General features: G+C 38.2%; 1 protein-coding gene across 1 annotated transcript in view; it reads left to right on the top strand.

The window, feature by feature from the left end:
• The window catches only part of LOC131857410 (kinesin-like protein KIN-UB), a 55,917-nt gene extending 29,405 nt beyond the window's left edge, over positions 1-26,512 (top strand). The window contains exons 5-10 of the mRNA XM_059209951.1: positions 15,075-15,296; positions 15,431-15,596; positions 24,868-25,017; positions 25,357-25,445; positions 25,706-25,918; positions 26,174-26,512. Of these exons, the coding sequence (XP_059065934.1) occupies positions 15,075-15,296; positions 15,431-15,596; positions 24,868-25,017; positions 25,357-25,445; positions 25,706-25,918; positions 26,174-26,197 (864 nt within the window). The 3' untranslated portion in view covers positions 26,198-26,512. The remainder of the gene's footprint in view (positions 1-15,074; positions 15,297-15,430; positions 15,597-24,867; positions 25,018-25,356; positions 25,446-25,705; positions 25,919-26,173) is intronic.
• Positions 26,513-26,796: the final 284 nt, after the last annotated feature.

Raw genomic sequence — 26,796 nt, 5'->3', positions numbered from 1 at the left:
GAAGTAGGTGCTCTTCATGGTGACCTCAGTGCTTGGTTGAGCCGTTACCAGCTTACACCTGTGGCACCAGCGAGAGAGGCCGCTCTATCTCCAGGCAGGACCATGCATTCCTTGGATGTCATTGATCTAGAGGAAGGGAGTTCTCCGAGTAGTAGGGTGCTTCAGAGGGTTGCGTCACCCCCTGCGGTTGTAGTAACCAGTCCGTACAGAGAGGAGGGGGTGCCTTTGGGAGTACAACAAGGTACAAGAGAGTTGGAGCAGTTCATTGGCGAGATGACTCTGAGAGCACAACGGCTTGTGTCATCTGCCACACTCCGCCATGGTTGAGCAGATCGAGGGGCTATTGACCTTTGCCTGCACCGGATGCAGAGAGGAGTTTGAGAGGTGTTTTGAGTGTGCTGGGTGGCCTGAGACGGAGAACCAGGCGATGTTGGAGGCTTGGAGCCTCACTGAGGGGGTTGGCGAGACCCGGATGCAGTTGTTGTTGAGAGAGGTGGAGCAGGCCTTCTGAGAAGGTTATCTTGGGCTTCGGAGGACACAATAGACAGCAACGATAGTTGAGGCTTTGCGCGTAGCAGCAGTGACAGCTCGAGAGGAGCTGACTATCGGGTTTCGGGAGCTAGAGGCTACCATGGCATAGGCTTAGACAACAATGGACACTTTAGTAGCAGAGAAGTTTGCCTTACTGATACAACTGGAAGAGGAAAGGGCATCCAGAGGCCAGTTGGAGACTCGATTGGTCAGTGCACTGGAGAGCGTGGACAAGAAGGATAAGGAGGTGTTGGAGGCAGCCTATATGGTAAAGACTACCATGGAGTGGCAGATGGTGGAGCGGGACTTGAAGAGGAGCACGGAGCAAGTGTACGAACTCTGTGGGCAATTGGCGTCCGCTGCTACACCACCACTGACGCCTTCTTCATCAGGGATGCCCTCTGCACCCCCTTAGTTTTTTATTTTGGGTTCTATAGTCCCCATGTATTCTCCATTTTGTTGTAAGTCGCCTGGAGACGACTTTTCTTTTGGGGAGGATGATGTTGGCAACAATATTGTACACAAAAATAAAACTAGTTAATTAAGTTGTAATTGTCTTGGTTAGTTGGCAATCGAGGGGTGGCAGTTGTGGTGCGATGGTTGACGCTCGCACCCCCTCGGTATCTTTATATACTTTCGAATGTAACTTGGGAATTACGATTATGAATGGAATAACATCTCTTATATTCTATCTGAGATCTATGGCATTATTATTCTGCATTACATGTTTTATCTGTATGTTTTAAGTTATTCACCCGAGAGGGCAAACAACCTTCCATGAAGATAAAGTTCTACTCTAGCCTAAAAACTCTAACATAAAGAATGCTATTCCTATAGGATCTAGAGATGGTAGTTTATACAAATTATGTAATACTCAAAACAAGCTCTAAATCATGAAGTATCAAACTCTAATGAAATTTGGCATAGAAGATTAGGACATCTTCGATTTAGTGCCCTACCTTCTATAGGGAAAATTACCATAGGATTACCCAATCTAAAATCTGATCATGTTGGAACTTGTAAAGGATGTGCTCTAGGGAAGAACTCAAAAGGGTCCTCTCCCTCAAGTGAACACAAATCAAAAGTTGTACTAGAACTTGTCCACATTGATCTGTGTGGTCCAATGTCATTACCATCACTAGGGGGATTCTTTTATTATGTGATATTTGTTGATGATTACTCTAGGAAAACTTGGATCTATTTCATAAAACTCAAAGAATCAAATGAAGTGTTATTGAAATTTAAAGAATTTAAGGCCCTAGTGGAAAATCAAACTGGGAAGAAAATAAAGACTCTAAGATTAGATAATGGGGGTGAATATATCTCTGAAAATTTTAAAGAATTCTACATTTTTGTTGGGATTAAGAGGGATTGTACTATACCTTATAATCCTCAACAAAATGGAGTTGCAGAAAGAAAAAACAGAACCATCATCGAAGCTGATAAAACCATGATGCATGATCAAAATCTACATATCTCATTTTGGGCTAAAGCCTCAAATACAACAGTGTACATTCAAAACAGATGCCCTCATTCAATCCTAGAGAATATAACACCTGAAGAAGCCTTTATAGGAAATAAACCATTTTTAAGCCATCTAAGAATCTTTGGTTGCCATGTGTATATTCACGTTCCTAAAGAAAAGAGAACCAAACTAGAACCCTCTGGGAAGAAAGACATATTTGTTGGCTACAGTGAAACCATTGAAGGATACAGAGTCTATATTCCAGGACGAAGATCTATTGAAATCAGTAGAGATGTCAAATTTGAAGAAGATGTTGCTTATAAACTATCTCTAAGTGCAGAAGATGATCTAACTGCAGAATCAGATGAAAATCCTACAATTGAAAATCAGAGGGAGAATAGCATAGAAAATCATGAACTTCAATCACCTAATTTCGAGAATGCTGAAAATCCTAACAACAAGAAAAGACCACTATGGGCAAGAAAGATGATTGAAGAAAATAATGTGGAACCCGATGAAATCTTCAAAGAGAATAAGAAAACAAGAAGTCAATCATGCTATGTTGCACTCATGACCGAACTTACAAAATTTGAACCATCAAATGTTGAAGAAGCTTTAACATGTCAAGCTTGGAAAGATGCAATGATTGAGGAATACCAATCTATCTTAAAAAATGATGTCTGGGACATTGTACCTAGACCAAAAGACAAATAGTTGTCTCATCAAAGTGGTTATTCAAAATCAAATATGCACCAGATGGTAGTATTGAAAAACACAAAGCCAGATTCGTTGCCAGGGGGTTCTCTCAAAAGGCTGGAATTGATTACGAAGAGACATTTGCTCCAGTTGCCCGATATACTTCTGTAAGAACTATCATTGCCATTGCAGCTTCCAAAGGGTGGAAGATACACCAAATGGATGTGAAGACCGCATTTTTGAATGGTGTTATTGAGGGAGAAGTATATATAGAACAACCTGAGGGCTTTGCTACACATGATAGAAATCTCTATGTGTGTAGACTAAAAAAAGCTCTCTACGGCCTTAAGCAAGCTCCCAGGGCATGGTACGGAAGGATAGATAGTTATCTCTCCAAACTAGGATATTCCAAAAATGAAGTAGACTCTAACATATACTTCAAAATATCGGATGGTGACATGTTAATACTTGTTCTCTATGTTGATGACTTGTTGATAACAGGAGAAGATCACCTCATTGCGAAATGCAAACAAGATCTTGTGGCTGAATTCGATATGAAGGATCTAGGTCTACTGCACTATTTTGTGGGCCTAGAAGTATGGCAAAAAGAGAATTATATTTTCCTAAATCAAGGAAAATACACCACTGATATCTTGATCAAATTTGGTATGATAGATTGTAAGCCTCTATCCATTCCAATGGAAACAAATCTTCATAAGCTCAAAAGTGAAAGACTAGATTCAGAACCTACAAATCCTACATACTATAGACAAATTATTGGATCTCTTATGTACCTGATAAATACTTGCCCTGATATTTGTTACGCTACCAATGTGTTAAGTCATTTCATGTGCGAACCTAAGAAGATTCACCTAATGGCTGCTAAGCATATTCTGAGATACTTGCGTGGCACTATTGGACTTGGCCTGAAGTATAAAAATGTTGAGATACAACTCCAAGGGTATTCTGATTCCGACTGGGCAGGAAGTTCCATTGATCATAAAAGTACAATGGGATGTTGCTTTAGTCTTGGATCAGCTATGATATCCTGGTTTAGCAGAAAACAGTTAGCAGTTGCTCAGAGTTCCATTGAAGCCGAATATATGGCTGCCTCCATGGGAGCACGTGAGACAGTATGGTTAAGGAAATTGCTAGTTGGACTATTTGGGAATCCCCTAAACCCCACTGTGATAATCAAAGCTGCACCAAACTTTTTGTAAATCTAGTTTTTCATAATTGATCCAAGCATATAGAAATCCCATACCATTACAGAAGAGATATGGTAGACAGAGATGTCATCAAATTGACCTACATCAGCACTGAAGAGCAAAGTGCCGACATATTCACCAAACCTCTTGCAAAGTTGAAAGTGGAGTACTTTAGAGGTAAACTTGGTATGACTAAATTATAATGGAAATTTCTGATATTAATCTTAATCATATGTAATTGATATATTCATGAATATCTTGAATGCAATATTGCATGTATGTGTTATGTCATGGAAGGTGACGATCTTTCATGCGATGTAAGTGTAAGATCGCTATTGTAAGGTGACGACTTTCACAATAGCCTAATCTGTTATCAAGATTGACTACATTAAGTTGCTCTCCCGGAATGTGCCGGAAATCTTTATACTAAATTTGCTATGATGAGTTATTGAATTGTTATCATTAAATGATTGTTTCGAAATATGTCGGAAATTATGATAACAATCATATCATGATTGACTACATTAATTTGCTGTCCTAGAATGTGCCGGATATCATGATACTAAAATTATTTCACTTGTGATAATGACAATGTTACAATTGTCACTAGAATCAAGGTTGTAATCTGATAAGACTTCAAGTAGTTGTTGTCCCAGAGTGGTGGATATCAGATAATCCATATCTCTCTGAGATATGAAGTATTTCACTAGTAAGTGTTACTGAGTGAATGACCATGTCAAATGAATGTGTATATCTAGAATGTTGTTCCTTAAAACTTAATTATGAAATTGAATCCTGTTTTGCTAAGAGGGAGTGTTAAGGATATAGCTTCATTCGGATTGAAGCAAGTAATATATAATGACATTGAGCGAAGGGTCATGCCCCCGTAGGGTCATGACTCTACGTGGCATAAGCCACGTAGAAGTCATGCCCCTATGTGGACATGACTCTTCATCCTTTTATTTATAGGCATCGACACTTGCTGTGAACTAAAACCAATAACCTTGGCAATTTCACGAACTAGCAAGCTGTCGATATTATCATAGAAGATTAATAGTTAGATTTATATATATATATATATATACACATCGGAGGTAAAACATATTCATTGCAGTGATCTTATTAAAGTCTATCCTCACTACATATTACCAGACTATTGTATTCTCTATCTCTGATCTAAATTCCTTAACAACAAATGGGTAGCTGTGCTGAAACAAATGAGAGATACCCAAAGGTATGGAGTCATGAACATCCTGGTAGAAAAACTAGTGCATGGTCTAGACGACAATGTTCTTTTTGTATGTAAAGAAAATATCGAAAGGAGGAACTCAATTATTGAACAGGGGCATGAAGAATCAATCAAACTTTTGAAGGAGTTAAAAGAATTGATTAATATTATGCAAAAAGATATGAAGTGCATAGATATTCAACTCCTGAAAGATGATAGGAAGACACTTGAAGATTCAGCTAATATGATTCAAGCCTTCAAGGATCGAGTTCAACAAATCCAAGAAGCAAAATCCTTAACAATAGAAGACTTCTCAAAAATTGCACGAATTGAATCCATGCTGGTTGTTTGCTTTGATCATCTCGAGACACATAAGGGCAAAGTTGTACAGGTGAGCAAGAAGAAGGAGGTATGGAAGCAGCAGATACTTCATATTGGTCTTCCGCATTACCAACTCATCCTCAGTTTCTCTACAACTCATTTGGAATGGCGCAATATCCGTAGCACTCCTTCGCCTCAGGAGAAACAGGTGGATGCCACGTCGACTGTTGGAGCTTGATCACATAGTCGTTGCTCGCGGCTTATGCCGCTTTTCCTGTTTTGGTAGTTGCTTTTTAGTTATAGGGATAGACTTCTTTGACTCTCGGGGAGAGTTAGACATTTTACTTTGGTTTTAATTGTAACGAACTATCATGGCCTGGTGGCTATATATACTTTGTTATAAGCCTTGTAAAAGGTCCAAATTATTTTTGGTTGAGATAGGACATAAGCTTTATATTTTTGCAGTGCTATGTATTCTGAAGGAAAGACAATTTGATCTGTGAATGAAATTGCAACATATTCCATCTTTTAAATCTGCGTATTTATGAATTGAAGTGTGAATCTCTGTGAAGATTTGATTCAATTGTGGAATTTGTCATCTTTCTTATGCAGTGTATGTGAATGTGCAAAAAGAAAAACTTCTGAAATGTCTGTCTTGCCAATTAAAGGAATGAAAGTCTGTGAGCTTTTTAAAAATATCTGTGCTTAAAAATATTTGCGGTATTCATTTTGTGTTGACAAATGAATGCTTAAATATTTTTAATGCTTTCTAGTAAAAAATGTGCATAGAAATTGTTGTAACCTAAGCTTATTGAAAATCATTCTTGGGGAGCTGTACCCATATACAGAGGTTAACTGTTTAAGCAGTTATCCAACTGTTGGTGTGTTTTGTCTTTTGTTTATGGACATGCAGATGTTAGAGAATTAAATTGTGTGAAAGACAAATCTATTCACCAACAAATTTTTGGTCTCGAATAGTAGATTAGATCCAATCATGAGGCAGGGCTGTCTTGTGATTAGCTTAAATATTCATCCTGTGTGCATATTGAAGGGACATTTTGTAAATAGGCTGGAGTCAAGAAGATATACAAGGTCCCAGAGGCGTGAAGGAGTGTTTGATTCTGTATTTCAAGAATTACAAAATTTGAATTTTTCCTCTTCCTTTACACCCAAAGGAAGAGCAAGATGTAGACCTCCAAGCTCGTCTCCAGTTTTACCTGTGTCTTCCGTTTGTCATGCCCTAACTTTGCATGGTGTTGCGCTTCTTGCTGCTGCATGAGGTGGAACGGTAGAACAATAGATAATAAAATCTTTCTTAAAATCTGGATTAACAAGGGTAGGTGCTTGCGCTATAGCGTCTTTTATCGCTTCAAATTCCTTCTTCCCCTCATCACTCCACTTGAATACCTTCTTTTCACTCATCAGGTTCACAATGTATCTAGTGGTCTCCGCAAAACCCGTCCTGGAAATGACCTCTGCGATTTTGCAAAAAATGAGCATGTATCTAGTGGTCTCCGCAAAACCCGTCCTGGAAATGACCTCTGCGATTTTGCAAAAAATGGCAATGCTCAAGAAATGTCAAAATCCCATCCCCATGTCCCCGTTTCGTCCCCGGTATCAGTATGAGGGAAAAATGCCCGGGGATGCATCCCCATGGAACACAACTTGTAGCTCTTCATGCACTAATGCTTCCAGACATTGATCATTACTTTGGATTATTTTGTTGACTTGGATATTTTCCATTGCTTCCTTGACTTCCACTTCAACTCATTCTTCCTTTGGTGCAATGCATGAAAAGTGATCTTCCATTGCAATACATTGATCATATTATTGCTGGTCGTGGGAATTAAAAGTGTATTAGTAGGATTATATCTCCATATTTCATTCACAACTTCCTTCTTATTGGTGTTGAATATTCAAATCATATCGATCAAATTCTAAGAGTATATTGGAGTCTATTTAAGTAGACTTGAGAATCCTTTAACAAGTCAATTTGGGAATTTGGCAGTTTGTGGACTTTTTACCAATTCATGTGGTGAAGGGAAACATGTATTTGTTGATCGATTTGATTCCAACCAAACAGCGTAATGATTAGAAGGGAGCCGATATGCTAATGAATCTTTGCTAGGTGCTTTTGTAAGAGGTTGAATGAGATGAGTGAAGGAGAGTTTGCTCCTTTTGCTGGCCAGTTAGTTCCTTCATAGGTTGGCATGACTTCTTTTACTTCATGGACTTCATTTGGAATCCTAGACATGGAAGCAAGCATTCATGGAAGACATCAGGATCATGGTTGTTCGCTAGACATCATTAACTACTCATATTAAGCCTTGGAAATGATTAGAGTGAGGTCGACTAGCAGAAAATAGTGTGGGATTTAAATGACATTTGCTGCTGGGTGTTTAGGAGGATACGTGAGTCTTGCCAGGCCAAGTCGAGGGCTCTGTGTGTGTTATTTTTGATTGCAAGAGCTTCCAATGAGATGACATAAGCTTAATGTTTTCTTCAAGAGCTTATCTTGCAGAGTTTGGAGCACCTCGATACCTTCAGATATTTGGTTCAGGACTACAGATTATTTCACTATGTAAAGTCAGGGCATTACCTCCCATACCATCTTCAAAGAGAAAAAGGTTGCTGGTCATTTGCATGTAAACTGACTAAAATTATGTCCTTTATTCCACAACAAATGAGTTTCTATTTTCTATGTTCCAAGAGTTCAGAAAACTCGTAATTTCTGCTGTATAATTCTATTACTATTGAATAATAGTGTAATTCATTGCATAAGACTTCTTATTTTCTGAAAATTGTTGAAGAATCTTGCTCTTTAATCTGAAGTAATTATCAAAAGATTAAATATTCCTTAAGTTTGTGATCCCCAAAGCAATTACATATGCAAAACAAATAGTTACAAACTCAAAAAATCAGAAAACACTATAAGCAATTAAAATGTTTGATATTATTACAAGTGGGAGAAACAAAAAAAAAAAATGGTTCAAACTAAGGTAATATCCTATAGTGGTATCAGAGCGGTTGAACCTGCCAGTCTTGGAGTTGAGAGTTGTTGGCAAACGTGTGTATCAGATTTTGGTGAACTTGAGTTGCATGACAGTTTGGAAAGCAATTTTCAACTCGGAAAAATATTGCAGCTAGAGCAAATCAGAACATGGGTCTTTTCTCAAAAGATTTAAATGATTCATTTTAGTGTATTGAGCCTAGGAACTTACAGAAAGAGAAGGAAGTGGGAAATTGGCTCTTTGTAGTTGGAAAAGTATTGGAGTTTATGCAATTTCCAAATGATGTTCTTCTTAAGTTGAAAGAATTGGAATAATGTTTGTCCAAGGTAGACCAATTAGAATGGAGGATTTTGAATTGGGATTTGAAGCCATCAATGCTCACTTTGGTCCAGCACAAGCTTATGGAACATCTTCATGATGATGTAAGACTTGCAGTTACCTCTTGTCTCAGTGAGATCACAAGAATTGCGGTTCCTTTAGCATGCTACAATGATGACATAATGAGGAAGATTCTATAGCTTCTTATTGGAAGCTTTCATGGGTTCGGTGATACCAGAAGTCCTCCTTTGATAAGAGGGTTAAGATTTTAGAATTTATGGCTAAGGTCAGGTCATGTGTTATATTTCTTGATCTCAATGTAATTATTTAGTTTTCCAAAAATTTTAAGGCTTCTTTGCCAAAGTCAGAAAGCTTCATGCCGAAATCTTAAAACAGCTATGTGAACTATTTTGTGCTTGATTTTAAATGAGGATGATGATATCTTCAAGCAGTTGCAATCTGACTTGTTGGCCATTTGGAGAAAGAAGCAGGAAAAGGGTGCACATTTAATTGCTTTAATGTTAAAAGCAGGCTAGGTGCACCCTTTTGGAGCCTTTACCACTTAGGATTTGGTGGAAAGCCAAAGGGAGCGCTTCTAGGGAGTCTTATCCACCCAAGCTCAAGGCACAAACCTGATTGTCACACTGCTAGAGGAATTTATCCACTAAATTTTTTTCCAAACATGTTGAGAGTGTTCTAGAACCACTTTTGTCTCCTGAAACATGACACAAATCTTTGAGGCATGCTTCATGGCTGTTCCTGCCACATAAAATAGGGAATCCTCCCTAGGTACACTCCATGCTCTTCTTTGCCACTAAAATACTAGCATTGACCTAAAAAGCATGCTTCACTACTTATGCCACTTAAAACATGACAATGCCAATGCTGTTCACTCCTAATGCATCTTCGTCATGTAAACATCAACAAAACACCTAGGTGACCTCTAGGACACTTGTTGCCAATTGAATCATTCTTTATTTGTGTTAGCTGCCTCCACTTTGCAGTTTCAAGTCAAGTGCACTCTTCTTGTGTTATTGTCACTTTAAATTGTTAGGCAAACTTTATATTTTATTCATTCTCTTCCAATTCCTCATTACTTAGACAAGTCTACTTCCATCTGAGAAGCTTACATCATTACTTGCTTACACTTATGGCTTGACCAATGGACAATAAAATGACAAATCTTGCCCAAGTCAAAACAAGAACAAAATCAGCACAAATAATACCACAACAAATCAGATTTCTATTAAGCTGCTTATTTTATGCTAGAAACAGTTTTGTCCAGACAAAGAAATTATAAAGTACAGCTTTCATCTCTTGTATCTATAGATATTAATATTGATGTATCTTATACCATACTTGCTTCTGTTTGTTACCAATCATCAAAAGAAATGCTAATATTCTTGTGAGACATGGACCAGCTCTGATACCATGTGAGATTTTGCCAAGATCAAGAGGCAATGGAAAGCACAAATAAGAGAGAACAAAATATTGATAGGAATAAAACTATATTCTATCAAGATGAAAAATATGATCAACTAGATCATTAATCGATACATACAATGAATATGAGCCTGCTTATATAGGCAAGGCTATATGGATATGTGAGCACACAAACATGACATGTGGCTCAATAAGAAACAAGGGTAGGTAGGAAATAGGTGTGGGTAGGTAGGAGAAATAATATAATAGTCCACATGAGGTGGATCACCCACTGAATGTGGAGTGTAACAACAAGATCAACACCATAAAAGGTGGAATTTCTCCTACACACATTATCCCAATGTGGCACAAACACCCAAGTGTCTCATACCCAAACTACTATGAAATGCATTTCCTAAGTAAACTTAAGTAAGGTGTAATAATATCCATGATGAATAATTATTTACACCAACACCCCCCTTTAAGTGCAACTTAGGGGAATGCACTTTAAGTCTACAATGCAACTAAGCAATGCAAGATGGTTCCCGACTACGAGGCCATGTTAGGTACCCATGTACAAATGCAAATGCATGAAAACCAATGCAAGGAAATCTCTCACAAAGTGGGGAAAGAGAGAAAATCCCGATGGGAAAAAACCCTCCCCCAAAAGAGAGATGAAAACTAGATATAAAGGACTCTCATAGAAGTATGTGAAGGACAAAACCCCATGTGAGGAAAAAGTCCCCCTCATATGAGAGAAGAATAAGAGAGACTAGGAAGCCCCCCCTCAATCTGGAATCTGCACCAATGATAGAAGCTCGAAGATGAATGAAGAAACTGCTCCATGAACATCGAACAACATTCCTCCCCTTTAGGAAGAAACAAAACCAAAGGTGTATCCATGAAGTCTCCCCAACCATGAAAGGAAGATGGAGAAAAAATACTCATGATGAAAGGAATCTCTGAAAACTGCTCAAGTGTCCCCATGTCGATGCTAAAAGGTACCCCCTCCAAAGGTGGTAAACTGTGCCACACTGCTGAAAAAGGCACTCCAAGATGTAGTGGAGATGAATATAGAACAATGTCCAAAGACTCATATGTCTCCTCAAAAGATAAAGAGACCTCCTCCAAGTGTTGTACAAAAGTATCCACAATCATGTCAACCTCTAAAGATTGATCATGTAGAAAATGCAGAAGAGGGTCAGAGTGATCCCTCGCACCAATCAAAGAAGGATCATCTTCATCAAAGAGAAGATGAATGTCATCAATGGTATCTCCCAAATCTACAATGTAGGAGTCCACAAACAAACCTGCAACGTCTGTCAAGTAGGCATCCCAATCAACTGAAATTGGAAGACATGAAATATCCTGCTGCACTGAATCACAAGAAGGCAAAACTGTTGCACTAGCTGCATCATCAGGTGCAATAGGTGGTGTGATATCAATAGAAGGAGATGAAATGAAAGGCTCAAGAACGGGGTCACATGTGAGAATCCCCAAGTTCAAATGCCCAAAGTTCTCAAAATCTGAATCATCAACATATGAAGAATCAACCTCATCGATAGGACCAAAATGTGAAAAAGAGTACAACCGAGATGCATGATCAACCACCCTAGTCGCAATGATAGCTCCACTCTCCAAGTCTCTAATGATAACTGAATCAGGTGTGAACTCCACAGTTTTCCTAGTTGCCCCATGTGTGATTTGATAGATGGAAAGAAGATTATTTGTCAAGTGGGGTACACAACACATCATTGAAGGAGTTATCCCCAATGGCAATAGATCCTTTCCCAATCACATCCATGTATGTATGATTTCCCATCAAAATCTGTGGCATGTGGCAAGGCTCAAATATAGAAAACATAGACTGCGAAGATGCCATATGATGAGAAGCCCCTGAATCTAGAAGCCATCTCCCTGAATCATGACTTGTAGTAGCACAAAGAGCTTGTCCCTTTCCTTTATTTGTCCCAAAAGATTGATCATTTCCTTTATCCTTGGAAGAAGAAGCCGATGTAGACATTCTAGAAGGTAGGTTGATTCTATTCTTCTCAAGAAGATTCTTCAACTCATCAATATCCTTCTTATAACAATGATGTTCATCATGTCCTGACTTCTTGCAATATCCACAAAAAAGATTGTCCTTATATGATTTCCTCTTAGGTGAGAATGGTGAATCACCTTGTTGTGGAGAGGAAGATTGTGCTCCATCTTGTTGTGGTTTAGACTTAGGTTGCTTTTGATTCTTGCCTTTTCCTTGATTACTTTGATTCCCTTTGTTAGCCACCAAAGCTTGTGACTTTGAAGATTTGAGAATCCCCATTGTGGTCAACTTAGATTGCTCAAGTATCAACATCTCTATGAATGAATCAAATGAGGGAGAAGTGTATGAGGAACCTTAAGCTAACCTATGGGTGTGAAAGCTAGATACAAAGGCTGCATACTCTGAAGGAATCTTGTCCAACAAGTTATAAACCAATTGAGCATCCTTTTTGTCAATTCCACAATCCTTTAGCTTTGCTCTTAGCTCAATTACTTTTGTGACATAATCTTGGATTGTATCAAAATCCTTAGGATCCAAAGTTGTGAGTTCACTATCAAGCTTGTAGCCCTTAATCTCATCAACTTGACCATACAATTTCTTAAAAATATCCCAAGCCTCTTTAATTGTTGTACACTTATCAATGTGAAAAATGAGGTCATCTGATACATACTTTCTAAGAGTTCCAAGTGCCATAGCATTCTTAGTAAGCCCTTCAATTTGAGCATTAGGATCAACCTTAGCATCAGGTGGTGCTGTAATAGTTTCATTTACATAATGAATGAGTCTTTTTTCCATTAGTTTACTCCATGCCTTAATTTTCCATGATGCATAATTATGAGGAGTTAAAAGTGTAAATTTAGGAGAACCCATAGCACCAAAATGAAAAAATACAAGATAGAGAGAGGCACAATCACACAAGACACCCCCCCAAAATACTCAATCAAGAAACCCCCCAAAATGGTGATTTTGGCACTTTATATTTAGTGCGTATACAATGGGCCACTTGCAAAACAAGGCAAAGTGGACTTCTGATTTCAATTTACAACTTCTCAAAATGAGATCTAAGAGACTTCAACAAATACTGCTAGTGATCTAAACTGAGATCCAAGAAAAATGCAAGTACCAAATATGCCAAAAATGGTCAAATACTGAAAGTACAATTTCTACTTAAAATCACTGCAAACAGATGGCAGGTTATGAAAGTAGATGAAAAAATATGCACTTTCAAAAAAAACGGCACCTGAAAAGGAGTCCATATGAGCCCAAACGAAGCCTCCAAAGTTGTAAAAATCGGGATTCCGCGATTTCCGGAAAACCTGTATCCGAAAATCAGAAATATTTTGCACCACTGTACAGCTCACGAAATTCTACCCCAAAACAAAAAAAATTGCTCGAAAAAACGAGTCCGGATGAGTGAGATATCGCTATTTGAAAATTGCTTGCAAAATTATAATTTCTGGAAAATTTCCGCCGCAGCGTCAAATTTCAAATGCCTCTAGATTTGACCTCCGAAGTTCGATTTGGATGAAACAAAAGGCAAAACTGACTTTCTTGGTCCTCCTCAATCCAATGGTAACCTCAGATTTGACCCATCAAGCTTCAATAAAAACCTCCAATAGAAAATTCCAAAATACACAATACCAAATAGCATCAATTTCTCTCAATTAGCAAACCAATGACACTCTAATGGCTCTGATACCATGTGAAACATGGACCAGCTCTGATACCATGTGAGATTTTGCCAAGATCAAGAGGCAATGGAAAACACAAATAAGAGAGAACAAAATATTGATAGGAATAAACTGTATTCTATCAAGATGAAAAATATGATCAACTAGATCATTAATCGATACATACAATGAATATGAGCCTGCTTATATAGGCAAGGCTATATGGATATGTGAGCACACAAACATGACATGTGGCTCAATAAGAAACAAGGGTAGGTAGGAAATAGGTGTGGGTAGGTAGGATAAATAATATAATAGTCCACATGAGGTGGATCACCCACTGAATGTGGAGTGTAACAACAAGATCAACACCATAAAAGGTGGAATTTCTCCTACACACATTATCCCAATGTGGCACAAACACCCAAGTGTCTCATACCCAAACTACTATGAAATGCATTTCTTAAGTAAACTTAAGTAAGGTGTAATAATATCCATGATGAATAATTATTTACACCAACAATTCTTGTATATCTAATGCAATGATATTAGAACCTTAATGAAAAGGTATATGAAAGGTGGTGCAGCCCTTTTAAACTTTGCTCTCCTGACATAGAATTATTATTTATTATTGTTCCTAAAGAGAGATATGTTTGTAATAATTTTAAATTTAACTTTTTCTAGACATGATTGCTTATGCCTTCTTACGAATTCTTTATAGAGATGAAACTTTGCAAATATACAAGGGAAGTTGTTACGGCTTGAGTTTGTTGTTTTCATGCTGTTTTACTAGTTTAGGTGTTTGAACAGAATCAACTAGTTCAATTATACATTTCAAAAAGCTATAGGAAATATATGATTCCCTATAAGTTCTATTTTAAGAGGCTACTAATGATTCTTATTCAATTCGTTCTCCAGTGGTCCTTGTTTGATTAACAGTTGTGATCACGAGACAGGTTAAGCTGTTCAATGTTGTATATTGCTCTGCTTTTGTTTTCAAAGTTAACTCGAATTGTTGTGGTACCAGGGGAATTTTTTCCCTGCATGCAGAATCTTGTAGATTTTGATGTAGGTCAATTTTATTTGAGAATTTTCATTACCTGGAATCTTATTTATATCATCACTTACTTTCCAGTTTTGTCATTGTTCTCTTCAATCAGCTTTATTTGGAGACAGTGCAAGACCTACTTGCACCTGAAAAAGACAATATACCAATTGTTGAGGATCCAAAATCTGGGGATGTATCTTTGCCGGGAGCCACTGTGGTACAAGTACATGACCACAAAGATTTTGTGCAGCTGCTACAAACTGGTGAAGCAAATCGTTTTGCAGCAAACACAAAACTGAACACGGAATCTTCACGAAGCCATGCAATTCTTCTGGTCAGTGACATTTCTGAGGCAAACACATGAAAATTTTTAGTTTTCGCACAGGTTATTCCAATTTTCCAAGGTATATATTACATGATCCACATTTGTATTGATTGAATGATTAGATAATAATGATGTCTCCGCAGATATATATAAAGAAATCTGTGACAGAGAAGAAGGAAAATGAATTTCCTTTACTAAATAAAAATGGCAGTAGTTTGCAGCTATCAAAAAATCTTTCTGTGCCTGCCATCCGAAAAAGCAAGTTGCTTATAGTTGATCTTGCAGGGTCAGAGAGGATAGATAAATCTGGTAATTTCTTCTCCATATGTTGATGGCTTATTTAATATTTTTCTTTTTGGTATTCATAATTTTGCAAGACCTTTGTTGTAGTACCGCTTTAGCACCATTGATTACAAATTTAAGAATGTGGGATTATTCTAAAAACAACTAATTTTTTTTTTGTTGAAAATTAATCTCACACAAAACATGCAATTATGCATTTGACATACACAACTGTTACCATCATTTCTACCTAGTTGGTGTCCCAACTTGCATAATTAGAGAATTTCTTGAACAATGTGCTGATCTGCTACTATGACATATCAAGGATGTTGGACTACATGGATTCTCTGGACTCTAAGGTTGTGTGCTGTCATAGTAGGTTGAAGTAGCTGTTCTGATCACTTCCCCTAGTCAAACCACGTACTGCTATGGAGAAAAACAAGCATTTCAACCCACAAGTATCTAAATTGTTTGAGATGCTTCAATACTTTAATCATCCATATCAATCATTCCATCCAAAGAAGATGCATAATAGTGTCAGACTGCCAACCCTGAATATTGTAAAAACACAAGAAACAACAACTGAAGAGCAAGAGTTTCTCCATCGCTTCAAATAAACAAGTAGAAATTACAAACTCAACGTCTTCCTGTGAGGACTGTAGTAGCACTGACTCATCAAATTAGTCCATAAAGTCAAGAGATTATAAATGCATACATGGATGTATGGCACATTTGCTGGATCCCTAGAGCATCTACATGTTCCAGTCACATATAGTAGTATGGAAAGACAGGTTGCTTCTCTAGTAAGCCAATCTCCAAGGTTAGGGATGCTTTCCTAAATCACCATCTCCCTATCCAACACTTAAATAAACCATATCAAAAACCTTACAAGTCTCAATATTCCCACTTCACATAACAACTAAAAGGAAACACCATACACCAGTATCCCCTCAAACATATAGCAATGCGTGGAAATGTATCATACTGGTATCCATTAAGGATCCCAAACAGAAGTGATCTAAATGTATAGATTGGCAGCTTATAACTAATCTCAATGCATCAGATAAACAAGTATACATGCTACTCCCAAGGTAACATACACATAAATAAACTTTGTAAGAACCACTATGCTATATATACATCATAGCCTTCATAGATATAAATAATTGCAAAGTGAAAATATTTCCAACAAAAGTAAGAATAAAGGGTAATGATGTTGTGCAAGACAGCAATGCTTGAGGCTCTTAAATTCCGTTAAGAACATGATAAATCCATTGTTTCCCACCAAGGTAGCATCCCATTCTCCAACATGATATGAAACAGCCAAGCAAGGAATACGTTTGCCATGTGCTATGCATCATGTTTTATTTTGTTAATCTCCATCTTTTGGTTTTTGTACCTTTTGTCCTGGGAAATTTCAGTTTTATCAGACATTTGTTGGGTCATTCTCATTTTGGGAAATTTGAGAGCTCTATTCTTGTACATACAAGCACCTTTTTGAGTTTGTTTTTGGAAAGTGAATGAGTTTTTTGTGTTCTTATTCAGTTCCCATTCTTCATGAGAAATGTTCTTTCAGCTTATTGGCCTTATTTTTGCACACTACAAAATCTAAGGTCAAAATCACTGCTTGTTGAATTGGGAATGTACTACTCTATGAAGTGCCAAAATATTCATGGGGATCATCTATTGAATAAAATGATAAAGTTCCATTTTGGGGGGTTTCATCATGTTTTATATTATTTACCAACCACCCTTTTTTGTTGTCATATTGAATCACCAAACTATACATGTTGGCAAGAAGCACTACACAATAGGATCTATTACCCTATACCCTTGAACTCATTCTCGAGCCAAGTGATTTTGGCCAGAAGCTTGAATGGGGCAGCACAAATGATAGAGCCTATGAACTAATCTGTAATATTGTTGTTCTTGAGGATATATTAGAGCTCTTGTACCACACTGAGTGCACTTACACTACTTGGACCATTAACTTGGTAGTTTCTTTGGCTAAGTTGCCAGCCTTGGTACAAGGATGAGTATGGGTACATCAGTATGGCAAATTTTTCCCAAGGCGTGGGTACAGGTTCACACACACACACACACATATGAACCTGCACCCAATTGGTTATGTTTAACCAAGTTGATAAAGGAGTATGTACTCCAAATCTTCTCAGTTGAAGAGCTTGCAGCATGTTGAATTTACATACAATATTTACAAAACATAAATTATAATATATATAGCAGTGAAGTTAAAAATTTAAAAATAAACAGATGCATACTTGAGAGAGAACTTTTATTGCAAGAGGTTGCGAGTAAGTAGAGCCTTGGTTGTGTAGGTACCACCATTCATGAGTGTTTTTCCTATACTTATCTCAAAGAGAAGAAACATTATTGAAGATATGAAATCACTGAATTTATACAAGACAACACTTTATATATCTACATTTGGAAATATTCTTTTGAATGCAATCTTCTACCTAGTGGCAAACTCATCATCTCTATATGGTGCCAACTTCCTTAGGAAAGTAAAGTATCTCTATGCTATAATACTTTGAGGAAAAAGAAAATGCTAGGAGAGGCAAGGGCATGGTCATTTTGTTCCAATGGTTAACAATGGTCCTTTGTACTCTTTCGAAAAATGTTTTTTGTTGGGTCATGCTCCTTGGCTTCTATTATGTTTCTTAGTTTTTCAATCATAGAGTCCATGCCATAATAAATCTTAATCAAATATGGTTGATCTATATGTGCACACCTAATCATACTCATGATGTGCTTAGTGAAACAAAATATATTCCACACAAGCTCCCTACTCATCATCTAAGATTAGTGCTTTGAATTTTTGGGCTCTTTCTATTTGTGATTGCCTCCGTACACTCCAAAATGTTGATGACTATAACACTCATTGCCTCTTGCACCTTCACAAGTCATCTTAAGGTGATTGTGTGTGATGCAAATTGAGCCTCAACAACTTATGGTGTAAAAATAAAACAAATTAAAAAAATTATAAAGTAGCAACTTAGTAAAAATTGTAAATTTGAAATAAAAAATACTTAAAAATATTAAAACAAAAATAAAATCACCTTCAACAACTCCAAGTTGGAGGTCCTCAAGATGTCTTGTGACATATGATGATTTGTCACAAGCATTTGAATCTCCTCGGCATCTGCATATTTTTTTGACACACTCAATTTTTGAGCCAATCTTTTGCAATATCAAGTTGAGAGTGGATGACACACAATGTCCAAAAAAATATGCCCATATGTACCCTCCATTATTGAACTTATTTCCCTACAATTTTTAGCATCGTTTATTAGGACTTAGACAACATTTTGAATTTTTGAGAATTTAACCCCAGGGTCCGAAATTCGGCCCCCTGGGCGGTTTGGGCAACTTTCTAACTTTTTGAAATTTTAAAATTTTGGCCTCCGGGTCCGAAATTCAGCCCATAAGGCAATTTTGGCAACTTCGGTGAAATTTCGGATTTTTTTGAGGTTTTGCGAATTTAACAAATTTTCAGACCCTTGGCCCATTTTGGGATTTTAGCAAATTTTGAAATTTCTCTCAATTTGGCTTGAAAGTCCGAAATTCGCCCTTAGAGCGATTTTGGCGATTTAAACTTTCTCCTTGAAAAGCGTGAGCTTGGGCAAGTTTTGTCAACCTTGGCATTTTGGCCAAGAAATTTGCTCCTTCACCAGCAGGCGAAAATCATCCTTCATTCTAATCCCACAAAAATCGCAAAGACAAACCTTATGCAATCTATCTCATTGCTCTTGTGCGAAAAACGACAACTTTGGGTCCTCGTGTGACCTTCAGATGCATTGCTCTTTGCTTGGCGGGCTTCGCCAATTTCTATCACCTTATGCCTATCCAAGGAGATTTCACAATTTTGAACAAACTCTTGGCATCGTGCCCGAGGGCTAGACTAGCCTAATGGAATTATCGACTCTTTCCTTTGACATCATCACTTCAAGGACCGGTCGCGGACTCACTCGAAAGGATGTGAGATGCTCTGCGTGAAACTCAACAGGGTAAAGACGAAAGGCTCAAAAAAAGGGAAGAGGGACCCTGTCGGCGACAGGGAGCGTGTGCAATGCACAACACTAACAAGGTCAAGGAAAGTCCCCTTGCGGGGGTTTGGGGGTAGCGCCTCTTGTGGGGTCCCAGGGTAGCGCCTAGGGTGCGCTCCATGTCGCGGTATAGGGCAGGGTCGAGGGGCAGTGCCCCTGCTGCCATCACCAAATTTAGACTTCCAAAACCACACGAAACTTCATGGCGCACATGATTCTCATGATTTTTTAAGACACCAAAAATATTGTTGATGAAGCCAAAAAATGGAGGTTCCGTGTCAAAATTATCATGTAGGAGGTGTGAAAGCCTTAGAGAATTGAACTTATGATGCTATCGCTGCCACACCCAATGGTCTGATCACACTACACTCCTACCAAGGTGCTGTTGTGCTGCTGCCAAGTGGCTCACACAATGTACTAGACCCCTCACTTGTACGGGCTGCTTGATGCAAGGCTCCCAAACACCGTATGGTAAAACCAAAAGTGTCCTCCGTACACCATACCACAAAACTGATGGGCGTGTTGTTGAGTGCTTCCGTACGTTGCATGGTAGAATTGAAAAGTATCATACGAAGCATCTAGTCTGGATGTTGTATGATAGAATTGAGGAATATTGTGTGTGGTCTATGTCGTACATCGTATGGTAAGGATGTTACCAAGGTCCATCTGTTAGTTGGGAGGGTTTGTACACTGTATGGAAAAATTGAATTCTGTCATGCAGTCCATACATCGTATGGTGAAGACAAAGATTGTCGTGAAGAGAGTTGTACGTTGTACGACGAAAGTACGGATTGATGTGTGAGTTGAAGCTGCCTTACGGAAAATGTTGTACATGATGAATGCCATATGGAATAGTTATGACGTACGGGATAGTTATGACGTATGGGATAGATGCCAAGGGGATTCTGTATGTGCAGATGCCAAGGGGCCAAAATGCTAGACTATCGTACAGGTTTGGGAACAACTTGCTCTATGTGGAAATGACCACCTTGCTGTATGTGGAAACAATACCAATGAAGTCGTACGAAATTCAATGGATGTGACTGTACGGTTGCATGCCATCATTGTATGGTGTGGAATGAAGCAAACTACCATTGTACAAAATAGTAGGGAGTCTGTATGAGTTCAAGATGTCATATGCAATATCGCCATACAAATGCAAAATGAGACTGTCATATGGGTGCAACCTGAAACTGCCGTACACAATGTCGTACAGGTGCATAATGAAATTGCTATATGGATGCAACTTGAAACTGCCATACAAGGAAGTTGGGAGTATGAGTTCTTCATAAATTTCCTGTGACGTTGATTTTCCTTCACAAGTACTTGTAAACTCCACATTATATATTTTTCTCTTCGTACTGTCAGATGTATCCTTCATAACTTTATATGCTTTCATTGGTTGCTCTTCACCGAGAGTTGTAGCTTCAAGAAAATTACATGTTGGTGAAAATACCTCATAGTCTTCCATTTGCCAGTGGAATAGTCCATTCAAGGAACTCGTCTCACCTTCAGAGAAATCTTCCAGTTCAAGCACCCCTTCATCGTTGGGTTCCATGCCTTTCCTCCTTTCATCCATACCTAACTCTCCACCCTCAGACTTTGAGTCTTAGGATGCCAGTTCTTCACTCACCGCTTGGTTCCTTAAGTCAATGATGTGCTTCCTCCCATTACTCTCGATTGAGAGTGTGTTCTGCTTCCAATTATGATTTGCCTTGGCAGTAATCAACCATCCCCTCTTGAGGATTGTGTCGTATGCCTTCTTTTGCAACGGGATGACTATGAAGTCCAAGAAAAATTGTTGTGCCCCAATCATTTCTTTTTGTGCCATCAATGTTCCCAATGGCTCGATGTTGTGTTGGTTGGCACCTACCAAGTGGAAGGTCGGTGGCTAGAGTGTTCGCTTCCCCAGACATTTTCAAGTGTCCTCCGACAACACATTAAATTCCGAGCCCCCGTCGACAATGGTGTTTGCCAACTTTTGGCCCATTATTTCCATCTCGACAACAACCGGCTTCCTCCTGATGCTCACCGTCAGCAACATTGGATCACTGGTCTCATCCCCTTCGGGTGGTGGTTTTCTCGTCAGTTCCTCCTCTTGTGGCTTACATTGTTTCTGGATGACTGTGTCGTCATTGGCTGTGTTGGTAATTGCCATTCTTAGTTGCTACATAGTTTGAAGGCCTACCACCTTGATGGGTATGGTTGTCTGGAGCACTTGCCGAACTATGTTCTTCTCTGATTCCCACAATGATGTACCTACAGTTCTATTGGAGGTTACTCGTTCCTTTTCCAGCACTTGTTCTACTTCCACTTTGGCTTCTCGGAGTCATTCCTTCTTGTCTGGGTACATTGCCTTCTTCATTTGTGCTCTCGTGATTGCCAAGATTGCCTCATATTGTTCCTCTACATCTAGCATATTAATACCCTTTTGCTTCGAGTAGTCGGTGTCTTCATGATTCTCGGGTCCACACCATTTGCACAACAGTTGTATGTTGTCTTTCTTATTCTGGCAGTCTCTCGCAAAGTGTCCTCATTGACTACATTGTCAACACTATATGATAGGATGTCCTTTGGAGTCCTACTGTATTTGATTTTGCGCTCCATAACTGCTTGGCAATGCATTATGTGGTTCCGATGGAGTGGACTCTCCATGTGTGAAGAGCACTTGTGTACTTCTCGTCTTCAAATTGTATGGGCACTCCTTGATTGAATGTCCGAGCACTTGGCAAATCTCACAAAACATATTTCTAGGACAATTAACTTTCGTGTGCCCCTCACTTTTGCATTTAGTACACCATAGTTCATTACTTTCTTTATTGGTTCCTTTCTTAGCCTTCAATTCTTTCATCATTCTCAACATATCTCGTCAAAGGGCTTGTATGGTTTTGGATTCTTTGTCGCTGCTACCTTTGGTGCTCTCGTCATCGTCAGTCTTCCTCTTCCCGCGGGAGGAGGTCTTGTTTCCACTCTCGATGTTCATCGGCCGATTGTAAGCATCTATGTATGAGGACGGAGGCACTAGTTTCATCTTCTTGCATAGTGAAGGAATCAATCCCTTAGTGAACCACATCTTCTTCAACCCGTTGACTGGTTGGTTCTCCATCTTGTTCAACAATTCTTTGAGCCTACGGTTCTAAGCACGTGCACTCTCTTTTTTACCTTGCTTGGTATTATAGATTTCCGCTACAATCTCGTTGTCATCCCTTAGGAGTTTGAACTCTTCTTTGAATACCTTCTTTAGATCAATCCATCCTGCCTTGCACTTGGCGTTGAGGTTTGTGTACCAATCAATGGCAATTCCTCGAAGGGTAGCGGGAAATGCCTTCAGCGAGTAGTCTTGGTCATCTAGGTCATTCGCCTTCCATATCATTATACATGTTTTGCAATGTCGTACGGGATCCTCTGATCCATCTCCTGTAAATTTAGGGAGATTTTGCTTCTCTTGGGTGTTCATCATTGTTTTCACTTAGAAGGTACTGGAGGAGTCTTCGGCTCAGTTCCTCAACGAGGGACAAGTTTTCGCAATTTGGTTTCATTCCTGCTTACTCCCTTGTGTGCCGGACTTGGGGGACTAATCCGACCGCTACGTTCCAGTGCTTTCCTTGCACTCTCGACCACACACACGTCCTCTACATGTCACTCTCTAGTGTCCCCAACACTCTGGGTACTTATAGGTGTGCCGGATGTGGGTAGACTGTTCCAACTGCCATGTTCCAGTGCTTTCCTTGCACTCTAGGGCACGCGTGTGTCCTATACACGTCCACCTCCAACATCCCAACACTCCAGGTACTTCCAGGCTCTAACTCGTCCTTGTGCTCCCTCTGGCCAAGGGTCGGTGAATCACCTAATCGCTTGGTCTTGACCACCCAGTGGCCTCTTCTCACCTTTATTGGAGTCTACGGACATGAATCACTTAAGGCCGACCTGATTTCTTTTAAGGCAACGATGCCAAAATGTTTGTTGGTATATTTGATAAATTAAATACAGGAAATAATAATGTACATGACAACGCATACCAGACACGACAGTAAAATATATATTCCGCACATGCAGTTATTACAGAGATGGTCGGCCAAGGATTACAATTCACCCGACTACTGTACTCCCTTCCCTGCACTACACAACATATTTAAAGGACCCGACGGTTGTCGAGAGGTTCACTACCATCAACCAACTGACACATTAACTGCCCAAGAGTGACAACCCAGTTAATACAAACAATTAATACATTGGCAAATAACAAATATTATCAAACATAACGATAGGCATTTTATGCCGACTACAAACATCCTTATATCCTTTGAGCATTTTGTTGTATTTTTTAATTTTATATCACATGCACATTGACAATGATTTATAGAAGCAATTAAATTCTGAGTTTTGGCATTTATTAATTTGTTTTACTCTCATGTGAACTTTGAATTCAATGCTAGTGTTGTGTATTAAAGATTCTATAATGTATATGATGAATGCCTTATAAATTTTCCTCTTATGTGGACTTGAAATTACAGCCATTCCCTTTTGCTGTCCCTTGTTGTCCCCTAAGATGGCCTCGAAAAAAACTGTCCTGGAAATGCATGCCCCCATCCTTGCCATTCCTGTCCTAGAAACTTGGTGGAACATAGTTAGCTATTTGAACTTTTCTTATTTTTAATGTTCTCTTTCATTTCTTTGCATATTAAATGGAATCTTACATATGTTATCTAGAATAGTTACAAGGAAAAATAGTAGTAAATTATTGTCTTTTGAAACTTATCATAGTGTCGAGATTTAGTCAATTGGCAGAAATTTGGAATTGTGATTATTTTTGTCATGCTATATGGAAACTGGAATTGTGGTTATTGTTTTTCACACTATCGTAAGATGAGGGTTTATAAGGCATTATATGCACTAAATCTTTGTTAGTATGAAAGCATGACTTTGGGGCACAAGTGCTTGGGTGGAGATGTTGTTCATTCTGGTGCTAACATCACTTAGAAGTGTTGTGTTCTTTGTGGGCCCCTTGTGATTATTTCTAGTTTGAATGCTCGAAAGACTTACAATCTCGTTCTAGACAAAGAGGCATATCCCACTAGTTGAGGATTTGGGTACCCTATAATATATATCTTTGAACTTCTGTATAGTAGATCTGTTGGAAGCATTCTGGTAAAGGTCTATGTAAAATATTGATGCTTTTCATAGTCTATAAAATTTTATAATTTTGACGAAATTTTGGTTAACTTTTGTAGGAAGTGATGGTCACACATTAGAAGAGGCTAAATCCATTAACCTTTCCCTCACAGCACTTGGAAAATGTATAAATGCACTAGCTGAAAATAGTTCTCATATCCCTGTCAGGGATTCAAAGCTCACCAGATTGCTTCGCGATTCATTTGGAGGTAATTGAATTTATTTGCACCCTATTGAGAGTTTTTATGGTTTCATGTGTTTATTGATGTTCTTTCTTCATGTATTATTTCATTAGAGTCACGAGCAACAAAATGCATCAGAACTTTCAATTTGTATTTAACTGTACAATTATGTGATTAGTTAATAAAACTACTGAATTAATATTCCTTTTAATACTGATTTTATCAATCATAATGCACTGCTTAACATTAATGTTTGTATCTGTAAAATGGAACTCTGGTCATTCAATCCCATGCAGCATAAAAAAATATGTTATTTTAGGGGTAACCAATCTATTTGATGGCTAAGTCTTTCTGCATGGTGATCAGGAACTGCTAGAACCTCACTAGTGGTAACAGTTGGTCCATCACCACGGCACCAAGGGGAAACAGCAAGTACAATTATGTTTGGCCAGAGAGTGAGTTGTAATCTTAAAACCTTTCTGTAAATGTTATCAGTTCTTTTTCTACGCATGTAATACTTTTTGGTTTCAAAATTTATTACTTGTTGCTATTAGCTATCCATATTAAAAGAAATGAGCTAATATATTGCCATTCTAAAGGTGTATGAGTGCTGAGATATTTTGTGGGATAGGGTACACTTTCAACTTTTCCATAGGAAAACATTTCATAGTTCCATGATATTGTTGATTTACTTGAGGTTGACATGTGCCATTAGGCCATGAAAGTGGAAAATATGTTGAAGCTGAAGGAAGAGTTTGATTACAAAAGCCTTTGCCGTAAGCTTGAAAGTAAGGTCGATATCCTCATTGCACAGAATGAAAATGTATCTAAATTAGCTCTTGATACCAAGCAAGATTTGGAAAAGAAGCTTGAAGAATCCCAGAAGTCTCTACTGGAGGTAGAGAAAAAGCTTGCTACCAGTTTTGAGGTGACATTACTCTATCTCCTTTATGAAATGCTGGGAATATGAGAATGATAACATATGTTATTCCTCACTGATTGCAAGTTTAGTTTGTTTCTGTCACATGTAATTTGATATTGTTTTAAGAATTATAAATAAATTACAAGCTTGCTACATATAGTACTGACTGCATTATCTTCACTTGCGCTGCCAATTCTTTTATTTTTTCTTTAGAAAATTGATGGTACTGTTCTTCATTGTTTGTAAACTTTTCAATGACAGGCAAATATGATGGGAATTGTTTGAAAACATCGCTGTTTTATAGGGACTTGGCAAATGCACGTGGAATATCCTTTGAATCACTAGTTATTTCTCATGGTCAATTATATATGGAAACAGTTACCAGAACATGATGCACAATATTAATGAAATACAGATTTTGTGTGTTGTTTACAATGATGCTTTAACTATGTATGACACATGTTAGTCCTTCCTAAAAAGCTGGTGCAATCTCTAACCTCCGTCATCACTGTATTACATAATGCAGATGTAATACAATTTCAGACGTTTATCTGTAGAATGTAAAGGTGAACATTGAAATGCTAGTCATAAAAAAAGGTAACTATTGACACTTCCTCAAATACTACTTACTCGAGTCATAATATAGTCATCATTGATGAAATGACATATGTTAACTTACCAAAATATCAATGATGAAATGACATATGTTAATTTAGCAAAATAATTGATATAAATTAATGTCACATGATTTAGAATAAATTTGCCATCTGCCTATATGAACCTCGCATGGGCAACACAAAACAAAAAGCTTATGTAATAATCTGTCTGGTTATTTTTTACAAAAGTTGCAGCTTTCACAATATTTTTTTCATTATGCAGGCATT

The sequence above is a fragment of the Cryptomeria japonica genome, chromosome 8, assembly GCF_030272615.1.
Source record: "Cryptomeria japonica chromosome 8, Sugi_1.0, whole genome shotgun sequence".
Classification (NCBI taxonomy): Eukaryota; Viridiplantae; Streptophyta; class Pinopsida; order Cupressales; family Cupressaceae; genus Cryptomeria; species Cryptomeria japonica.
Note: the sequence above shows the minus strand (reverse complement) of the source record. Positions and strands in the feature narration are given on the sequence as shown.